Here is a 10,909-nt window from a genome sequence, read left to right on the forward strand (position 1 = left end):
TCTAGCTCTTAGCTTAAGTTGTCTGCTGTATCTTTTGTTGCTTTTGTCTTGAAATGTGTGACTATGGCCATATACCTCTTTGAGGGGTCTTTATGGAATAAGTCTAAAAGTCCCTCTACGTCTGTCAACTCTTTAAGATACATGTTACACAGTAACATCATTGTGATAATGTAACCTTATCTTTGATGTTTGGCCTGTATCTTTCTCACATGTTTTATAGATAGATAGATAGATAGATAGATAGATAGATAAATATGGTGTAGTCTAGAGAAACACAATGAAAAGTCAATAAAGTACAATGTACAGTATGAAGGTCAGGGAACAGTCATCGACGTTCACGCCCACCGCTGTCATTGGTCGAGAATTTTTTTACGTTCTTTGGCGGAATCTCATTGGATGTGAAAACCAGGAAGTAGGGGAGTAGCCAATCAACGGCATAAAAGTCCTTACCGGTGTGACAGCAAAGAGGCTTCCTTTCTGGAGTAGCGAGTTGTCAATTTGACATCCTCTTGATTCCTTTTTTTTAAGTTTAATTAATGAATTAGTCATTCATTTCATTCGGGCATATTGTAATCAATCATGGCTGCTTATAAATTAGTGTTGATTCGTCACGGAGAGAGCAACTGGAACCAGGAGAACCGCTTCTGCGGCTGGTTCGATGCAGATTTGAGCGAAACCGGGGAAATGGAGGCGAAGAGAGGCGGACAGGCCCTGAAAGGTGAGGAAGAACTTACTCATTTTGCTCCCATCATCCACTGCAATATCTCCGAAATACTACAGGCCTTAGCACCGCTACGATTGCATAATCGCCTCTGCAACAGATCAAGATACCGCCCCCCGAGCGTGTCAGGAATATGTGGAAGATGTGCAAACGTGCAGAAGTGATGCCTTTCTGTGGCTGCAGTAGTACAGGGCCATTGAAGGAGAGTTTATTTAGAGTTTCTCATTTAAAAAATGACGTGATAGTCTGCTTGACCCCAGAATAAAAATTTAAAAAGGATAAGGAAAAAATCCACAGCTGGTCAGTTTTGTTAAATGTACATCATGCATTTGGCCTTTTCTGTCTTTGTTACCAGGAGAACAGTGATAAATCACAGCAGAGACCTACAGGCCCACTAATCTAAATACACTGAGAGTAGCTTCAATAAACCACAATGCAATGTAGCCAGAGCTGAAACCATTAGTTGATTAATCAAGTAGTCAATTGCCAGAAAATGAATCAGCAAATACTTTGATAATCGATTAATTGTTTCAGCCATTTATCAGGCAAAAATGTCAAACATTCTCTGGTCCCAGCTTCTCAAAGGTGATCTTTTGTTTATCTTTGTCATATGTGACAGTAAATTGAATATATTCAAAATAAGCACATTGAAGACATCACTTGGGCTATGAGAAATTGTAAACGACTTTTTAACATTGCATAGACTAAATTGAGAAAATAAGCAGCAGATTAATTTATAATGACGAGTTGTAAGCTATTGCCATCAATGGAGCCACATAGCACCTTGTATTTTCAATTAAGTTGAGACTCAACTATCTTCATGGTATCTTTTAGTTTAATGCAACATGTGCAGACTTGTTATTGTGGAAAAATTAAACAAGGCTGAAAGAAACAGTCAAAGTATTTAAGTGTAATTTTCTTTTAACAGTTGCAGTCAAAATGCATTCAACTCTCTAAAGTGCCTCTCACTCTCTGTAACTTTGAGATGCCGGCTTTCAGTTTGACATTTGCTACACCTCCGTGCTGAAGCGGGCCATCAGGACACTGTGGCTGGCCCTGGACAGCATTGACCAGATGTGGGTGCCAGTGCATCGGACCTGGCGGCTCAATGAGCGCCACTACGGAGGCCTGACTGGGCTAAACAAGGCAGAGACGGCCGCCAAGCACGGAGAGGCTCAGGTGAAGATCTGGAGGCGCTCGTTTGACATCCCACCTCCCCCCATGGGCCCAGACCATGACTACTACACTATCATCAGCAAGGTAAGATATGATATCTACAGCATATATACACAACCAAGGAGCTTTGTTGGCCTGTGAGGAAAGAAATGCTTTTGTCCATATTGACCAACTTGATCAACTAACTGCACACAGGAATAACAAAGAAGAGGCATGACTAGAACTGATCTCTGCAGTTATGCCATAAAATCAGCTATGTCACTATGAATGAGTGAAAGGTCATGTGTCACGGTCTTTTTGTCCACAGCACAGTCAGCTGTTACTGTTTGGTAGCGTGTGCCCTAATGTTATTACGTAATAGTACGTCCAAGATGAGTTAATATATAACTGGTCTACTAAGTTCAAGTTCAAAGGTCAGTCAAGGTGGAAACAAACTCATCGGATATCTGTGTAGACAGCGGTATTTAGAAGGTAAGATGTAGTCACCCTACACTGGCTGGATAAGTGATCAGCAACATGTTAATGGTGTTATAAGAAGAATTAGGTAACTTAGGTAGCTGATTGCTTAATGCCTGCAAATGATAATGAACACGTCACTATATTGCTTACTTAATGCACATGGTCTCATAGATAGCTTTACTCCTCACTCACATAAATACATGTGGACAATAATGTCTTTTTATTCTGTCCTATTATGCATTTAACATTTTGTCTTCCCTGCAGGACCGTCGCTATGCAGACCTGACCGAGGACCAGCTTCCTTCCTGCGAGAGCCTCAAGGACACCATCGCACGGGCGCTGCCGTTCTGGAACGAGCAGATCGCCCCTCAGATCAAACAGGGGAAGAGGGTGCTCATTGCTGCCCATGGAAACAGTCTGAGGGGGATTGTTAAGCACCTGGAGGGTGGGTGGCGTTTTTTGAGTTTACACACAGAGCTTTGATTAATTCTTGTAGACAATACTCAATACTCTCACCACTGACTTTAGCCGGGGATGCCGTCTTGCTTTGGCAGATGTTTTTCATATTTCATAGCTTCTTAGCTGAAAATACAAGTCTTTTACTTGTAATCTCAATATTTTACAGTTTTCTAAACAAATGTTTTTAAGTAGGGACTGTCCATACTTTTTAACTGCTGATTGAAGTTTTTGAGACCAGCATGCACTTTAAATAATAATCTATGGAAGGTTACTTCCATTTTATTTTTGAAATATTAATATTGTAACATTATGAGAGTTATAAATGGTACACATAAATCTACACTTTTCAGACACTTTCACTTTGTCACAATGTTTAGGTACTTCAGTTTTATTACTGGTTTGTCTTCTTGAAAAACAAATATGGGATTTTTCAGTTGTACTTAAACTCTGTCACAAAGATGCAAAGTAGTCAAGAATCTTGGAAAGAATAGTGATTGCATATGGCATAAAACATGGTGGTGATCCAGTGAAAACATATTTATAATGAAAAACAAACTGTTCTTTTTGTATGTGCTGCCACCTGTAGGAATGTCAGATGAAGCCATCATGGAACTGAACCTGCCAACGGGCATCCCCATACTTTACGAGCTCGACAAGAACCTGAAGCCCTTGAAGCCCATGCAGTTCCTCGGAGATGAGGAAACTGTGCGCAAAGCTATGGAGGCTGTGGCTGCTCAAGGAAAGGCCAAGAAGTAGAAAAGAAGAACAAAAAAGTGTATGATAGTGTAGGATGTCCCTAATGACTGGCCTCAGATTAGTGTTTTTCCTAAATCTTAAGATTTGTTTTGGACTGTAATACATGATGAGCACGCTGTAGATTGTTGTCAAAGACAACCTCCCACTACTTGCACAGTACAGGGATAGTAGATGGTGAACAATTGGAGTATATTAGGATCAGGGGAGCCACAGCTCTCAAGAGATTGTAAATATTTTTAGCAAAATGGTCCATTAATATTACAACCTTTTTAGAAAAGTAGCACTGAACTGAATATAAGTATTACTGTAGGCTGAGATGATTGATGTCAGGGTAAATGGTAATGAGCCTAAGGAAGTTATTTGTGTCTGATCATAATGAATTCATAATTCCATTAATATTTAAATGGATGAATTAGAGTAGTGGAATATTATAGTATGTTATAATTTAATAAAAGAAGACTTTATTTACACTCAATGGCCATCTTAGATTTTGTATGAGACAAGAAATGGACCACTGCAGAAGGTGACAACTTATTAACTAATTTTTCAAAGCATTTAATTGATGCATTACACTGATAAAAGGATACCATTTTGCAATCTCTTGAGAGCAGGATGGGTCAGTAGGATGGCTAAACAGTCCTTTTCTTTTACTTTCTCTGTCTATGAATCGTATTTGTGAAGTGTCCTTGTATGTTACTGTCTGTGTTGTGTCTGACACTTTGTATTTTTCTCTTCATGAGGTTCATCATCACCTATTTAAAGGTGCCAAACACTGCATTACTGTCAGTACTGCACTGTATAAGTGATACAACCATTATTTGGATTATAGCCCTCCAGTTTACAGTACTGTTGTGAAGCATGATTAACCAAAAATAAAAGGTCTATAAATGTAATTATATTTGTTATGACTGCCTTTGGTCTGTCTGTCTTTTTCTTTTGGTGTCATAGTACTGATGTGCCTCCAGCTCCTTTTACTACATTGAATGCTCACAGGTGGCCTCACAGCCTAATGAAGTAGCAGAGGTGGTTTTAGGAAAACGGTCTACTAGGATTTGTTTTGAAATATTCCATTATGTCATAGAGTCTTAAAAAATGTAATTCCCTGTGTGCTGGTTGAATGTACCCTGAAAGCTCTGATGTAATACACATCAACTATGTAAAAATCTAATGTGTTTGTGTCTGCTTGTCTAATCTTGATGAGTTTTATTTTTATTTTAGTCTCTACAGTATAGTTGTCAGACAAAAACATTTTAGAGGTATACTAACATCAAGTCTAGCTTATGACCAAACTATTAACTTGAGTTGATTCATGTTTACTTACTGACCGAATTTAGGCAGGTTTTTAGCAGGTATTGGTGGTCAGGCCAATTTGTTATCAACAACATAAAGTAATGTGAGAAATGCTTACCACCCTTCATGAACCAATAATATGGGAAACTGCCAAAATATAAATGTAGCTTGTTTATTCTGATTAAAAAGCATTTACTTATAATTCTCCTCCCAACCACCTCAAATTGATAACACGTGATTTTCCTGTTGTCAGTGGAAGTGAAGAATCACTAAGTAGACTAGAAATACAGCCATATTTTCTAAATAGCCGAAGGTGGCAATAGAGAAAAGTCATTAAATTTGTAGAAACCTTTTCAGTGGAACATCCCTTTATACTGGATCACTGTTGGACTCCAAGTACCATAATGCAATTCGTGTAACGTTAATGTTGGTCGGTTCGGCGGCAGGCGGGAGAAGATCATAATGTTGAGATGACTTCAGCATTGAAGCCCTGAGTGCGTTATTGTAGCTGTCTGTGGTCATAGACAGCCTGCCTAATCCTCAAAATGAGAAGAACAACAGAAAATCAAGGAAACACTCGGTAAGAAAACCTGCGGACTTTGTTTGCACTCTGTTGCTAAGTTTTAAGTGTGTTAGCCAGCTAACGTTAGCTAAACAGATCACTTCCTGAAACAACGACTTACTAATATTAATTTTCCATATTTTTATTTTAAGTTAACCAGGCATTATCAAGAAGATCGGCATATAACGTTGCGCTCTGAAAATACGGAACGCTAGGTACTTAACGCTAATTACACTGCCATGTTGTTAAAACTATGTAAACATCCTTTATGTTTCCTTGCTAGCGTGCGTGTAACGTTAGCATAGCAAGCGTTAGCCAACGTTAGCTATGTTTTTCTAGTTGCTTGCATCAGCACTGCTCCATATTGATCGTTGTGTTAATGCTACATCTGTTTGTGATTGAGACTGAACAATAATATAACTAATGTCAAAGCGACATAACGAGCGACTAAGTTAATCCTCTGAAGCTTCAACGCTGCTGACCCATGTTGTCACCTAACGTAGCATGATGTGATTGGTGGACAGGCAGAAATTGACTAGCAGCAGGTGTCTTATGTCCGCAACTCGTGATAAGTCTGTTGGCTCTGTGACACTTTGGTTCTTTGTCTTGTTATTTGAAAACTACACTGCTAAGTTACATTATTGTCGCCTTGGTGACGAAACTAACGTTGATTATCAAAACATGATCAGTTTCCCCTCTCTGGCTTTCTTGCAGAACACTTTCAGAATACTTTTCTCCGAGGAGTAAAGGTGGGTCAGTGCCAGATCGTGCCAGATCCTGCATCATCAGTGTCTCGTAAAACCACATTGTGTTTAGTTAAAATTTGCTCCGTGATACTTGCGATAACGTATGCATAACTTAAGAGTTATGCATATATATGCATATATAAAATAATTTACTGTGTAGTAAGGGATGGCATGACTAGGTTTGTTTTTTATATGGGGTACCTTTAAACAAAAAACAAAAAAATGTAGCTTAATACAAAAACCCTTCTATAAATCCTACCTTCACAAAAGTTATAATGTTCAGCTTTGTTAAAACTGTTTTGCTGTTGAGTCAAAGTTGGAGTTGTGGTGCTGTTGAATTTAACTGAATTGAATTGTCTACCCCTTTTATGTCAATGAGTGTTGACAAAATATTACAAGTGTATATTTGCATGTTAAGATTTGCAAATAACTTTTTTTTTATTTGACTTGCCCATGTGTCCAGTGGACATATTATGTCTACAGTGCTGAAACACACCCTTGTCACTATATGCTATTTGAGTTTGTCATACATTCTGTTAGCATCAATATTGTATAAAATTAAATGCATGAAAAATGTATGATTTTGTTGAAGTCTTCCAGAGTGCATGAAAGTTCAGAGTCATTGATAAAATCATGTCGTTGCCACTTGTAATGTTGCCTGACCTAATTTAAGTGAATAATTTCAGTTAGTCTTTGTTGGTAGTGATCTCTAGCCTCCAGTAGAGCTTTGTTGGTGGTGAGGAGTTACCCTCCTACAAATGAGGCTTGTTTGTACTGCTTAAAACTGATAAAGTAAGAAGTAATGACAGATCTGTTAAACGTGCAAACGCTTAATTTCATGCTCTTATTAACCTTCAGAAAAACTAAATGATCTTTTGCAAATGAAAATATATGACAGTAAACCGCAAGAGAAAAGGATGGCAGAGCTGCAACAACAACAACAACAACATAACAATTCATTTCATGTCACTTGGATTTTTAAAAGAAGAAAACCAAAATACAAAACATTTGGTTGAGGAAAATCTATTTGGGTGGGCCATCGCAGTGAAATCTCAACATGGCAAACCATAAATCCAGCAACACCCAGCTCTAATTAAGTGAGGATCTTATGCCTTCCTCCTGGAGCAATTCTAAAATAAAAATGATGTCTGAACATTTATTAGTAGTAACAGAATATAGCCCAAAGAAGTGATGGCACTAGGTGCTAAAATAATGGAAAAAGAATAACCACCTTGTGTCGCGCAGCACAATAAAGAAAAATGCCACATGACTGATAGACGAGCCACAGCTATAGGCATCATGTACCCTGGCTGACAGGCGAATGACAACATGTCAAACCTGTTCACATATGACTTAAGACCATAATATACACGTTTCTTCTGTGTTTTAGTGAAGGATCTCGCACTCCAGCAGCGCTCCACACCGCATTTCACACCTTTTCTCCACGAGACTCCAATGAAGCCCTCTCAGGTCCCTAACCGGCTTCCTCACCCTCCACCCAGGAGAATGTTGCCTCTTCAAAGCCCTGAGCTATGCCACCGGGACAGACTGGGTCCACCACGGCACCCTTGTCCCATGTATCCACCAGGGTTTGGTCCAAGCAGCCCAACTAACATTGGGTACTCAGCGAATAGGCCCCATCCCATGCCCAGGGACAGACTGGGTCCTCTGCAGCACTCTGCTCAACCTCTGGGGTCTTTCTACCCACGAGTTGTACCAGTCAGCCCAACTAACAGTGGTATTACAGCTAACAGACTGCAGCAGTTACCTTCCAGTGTCTTCCACCCTACTTCCCCTCCCTTTATGAAAGATTTAAGCAACCACTCCCCGTCATCCCACATCCGGAGAGATCCAGTGACTGAATCCAAGATCACTTTGTCTCACTCAGGAAGTAAAAATGGAACCGCACAAAGACAAGAATCCATCAAGGTATTGTCTTCTCTTTTTTAATAAGACAATTAGTAAAACCTAGATTTGTTTTTACAAAAGGGTTTTGATTGTGACCTTTACTAAAGCAGTTATGTCCTGCTGAATTGTTGTGGCTTTTTTTTTTTCATTTATTTAGGCTCAATCCAGCGATGTGAGGAGTTCCATACAAACTGTCCAGCTCCACAGGCCCCCTACGGCCCCATCACTCAACACCAGAGCAGCTCAAGAAGTTTGCCCCCTGCCCCTCTCAGACTCAGAGCACTGGAGTCCTGGTAACAGCCAGTGGTCCTCAGGGGGCTACCAGCCTTCTCTGAGTACCCAGTCTTCTGACAGGGGTAGTGGTTCCAGTTTACCCGTCATGCATAGCCCTGTAGCACCTTGCAAGGTAAGGTTTATCATATGTGCTGTAAAACATCAACATGTTAACATCAGAGAACATGGTGTCTTGTTCTCAGCCTTGGTAATATGATTTAAATAAAGATACAGGTGATATAACCTTATAATCAGACTGAATTGCCATTTTGTTTCACATAACCATAATCACTGTAATTCAGTTTCACTTTCATTTGAGCTTTTTTCTGTTTGGAAAATGTTGCTATTTTGCCCCCAACCAATCAGTAGTAAGGGATCTATCCACCCCACCAATGTCAGTTAACACAGAAGCTGTGGTGGCAGTAGCTAGGAGCAGTTATCATGCATCATTGAAGAAATGTCTGTCTAAATAGTCCTGATTTTGAAGTTCACTTAGATGTATAGTCGTATGTATAGCTGATCTCATCCAGGGTTGTTGTCACCATTTCTTCTGGCTCTGTCACAGAAAGATGACGTCTCCATTTTTAATCCTGCCTATAAAGCTCTGACTAGCCTGGTGTTTTTTTCCCAACCAGGGAAACGGCCATCAATAGATGCAAGAGCAAGCTTATTAGAGCTGTTAGCATTGGAACCAGGATTCAGCTGGTTGGTCTCAAACTTGCAAGTCTTAGACAAGTTAATTAGCATTTGCCAGGTGTTTTGTAAGTCAACAGATAACAGTTAACAGATATTTATTTGTAACTGGTTGTCACTTATAAACAATGCAGTCTGAAAATGTTTGGCAACACATGACCCAGGTGTAACTTGGTGGGATGCATAGTAACACTATTATTGCTGTTGAACAACTAAACTAAAGAAAGTCTTCTTTTTATCTTTTTCTTTTTTAGGACCAACAACATAAACAAACACCTTCAAGTGAAAAGTTAATGCCAGGTAATTTTGTCAAAATAAATGACGTCTTAATTTATACACATATTTGTAAAGGTACAAATTTGAAGCTTTTGTAGTTATTATGAAAACAACCAAAGTTTAATAAAATTCAAACCCTATAGGTCAGTACACATTGCCTATTACTCCTTGCATGCAGATTTGAACAATGTTTTCCTCTTCCTGCTCATAAAGCTGTAATCGTTAACGTAGTTAGCATGTAATCTCGGTGGCACTACAGTGACGGCAATCATCGGGTGTAGAGTTTGGAAAGTCGTTTCTATTTTGTAGTTTGAATTCAGTGAAAATGTCACTGACATGTATGTAAATTCACTTTACTCAAATGATGAAGATGAATGGCACTGGGTTTGTCAGATGTTCTGGTGTGTCTTAAAAATTTGCATTGACATATCTCAGTAGCAGTATAATGATCATCTCCAGCAACAGTGCCATTTTTAACCACAACAGTGTGAAAAAACATAATTTATTGAAACATGAATTAATGTAAATATCAGCTCTACATTGTAGTAAAATTTCACTCAAACCTGCAGACATTAGCCTACGCTGAATATTTGGTGTTTTCATGTCTTTTTCTGTTTCCAGCAGTGGGCTTGAGTTTCTCATCTCAGAAGAGGTGCAGGGACTTTGAGGACTGTGACAATGGTGCCAAGAAACCGTGTCCTCAGGGTGCGAACTCTGGCAACTCACTCAGCACTGCACTGGTGTCTCAGCCATCCTCGAGGCATTCTTCAGTCTTGGAACTGTCATCCAAAACCACAGATAGCCATCTGTGCACAGAACCAGCGTCTGGCCTGTCAAAATGCTTGGAACTATCATTCGAATTTAAACCCACCCAGTCATCCTGCACATCACTGTCACCCAAACCTTGTATAAAGAGAAGACCACCAATGGGGGCAAAGCAAGCCTATATAAATTGCACTCAAAATCATCCTGTGAAGTTAATAGAGTTAAGGTCACCTACAAAGCCATGTGAAGAAAGTTTGAAGAAAAGAAGTGAGGAAAACAATAAAAGGGATAAATCAAGCTCTTTGTTCTCCACTGTGGGGCCCCAGAAGGACACTGGGAGCTCACCTCATGCTCATGTTCAGTTAGATAACCACCACTTGGGTCATTCTCACCATAGTACCTCAGTCTTACCAGTCAAGCGCTTGAGCAGAGGTAATCAGGTGGAGGAGAGCAGGAAGTCGGTCAGTAGCACTTGCAAAGCCGCCTCAAAACCAAATTCTGGTTCTCTGAGTTGTCGCACAGTGGAACGGAACAAAACTGCCCGCCCACGAAGACCTGTTGCTATCCCTAATGATATAGGTGAGCTTTTCACCCCTGATCCTTTGACGTATGTAGTCAGCCCTTCATCTAAGACTGCAAAGCCCAAGATAGATGAGGGAATGGTCAAATCCCCCACCTTAGAGAGAAGTTGTTCATCCAGCATTGTGAGCAGCTCTAGTACCCCAGTTACTGGATCCCAGTGTTGCAAAACTCAAAATGTCTCAGTCACCGATTCGCCTCATGCAGCAGATACCAAAGCCTCTTCTTTGTCATCAGCACGTCACC

General features: G+C 39.9%; 2 protein-coding genes across 2 annotated transcripts; both read left to right on the top strand.

Annotated features, from left to right (window-relative positions):
* The first annotated feature begins 444 nt into the window (after positions 1 to 444).
* Positions 445 to 4,469, top strand: LOC119917301 (phosphoglycerate mutase 1). Its single transcript, XM_038737562.1, has 4 exons — positions 445 to 718; positions 1,707 to 1,981; positions 2,621 to 2,801; positions 3,402 to 4,469. Exons 1-4 carry the CDS (start codon positions 580 to 582, stop codon positions 3,569 to 3,571), a joined length of 765 nt encoding a protein of 254 aa, XP_038593490.1. The 5' UTR covers positions 445 to 579; the 3' UTR covers positions 3,572 to 4,469.
* Positions 4,470 to 5,275: 806 nt separating this feature from the next.
* On the top strand, positions 5,276 to 10,909 carry LOC119917481 (putative GPI-anchored protein pfl2; the record flags this gene model as incomplete). Its single annotated transcript, XM_038737829.1, is given in 6 exon segments — positions 5,276 to 5,441; positions 6,138 to 6,172; positions 7,560 to 8,098; positions 8,235 to 8,483; positions 9,298 to 9,343; positions 9,941 to 10,909. Coding segments are annotated over 6 exon segments (1,873 nt in total), but the record flags the coding sequence as incomplete, so codon positions are not given.

The sequence above is a fragment of the Micropterus salmoides genome, unplaced genomic scaffold (assembly GCF_014851395.1).
Source record: "Micropterus salmoides isolate LMB-PRFRI ecotype aquatic unplaced genomic scaffold, ASM1485139v1 Ms_hic_scaffold_22, whole genome shotgun sequence".
Taxonomy (NCBI): Eukaryota; Metazoa; Chordata; class Actinopteri; order Centrarchiformes; family Centrarchidae; genus Micropterus; species Micropterus salmoides.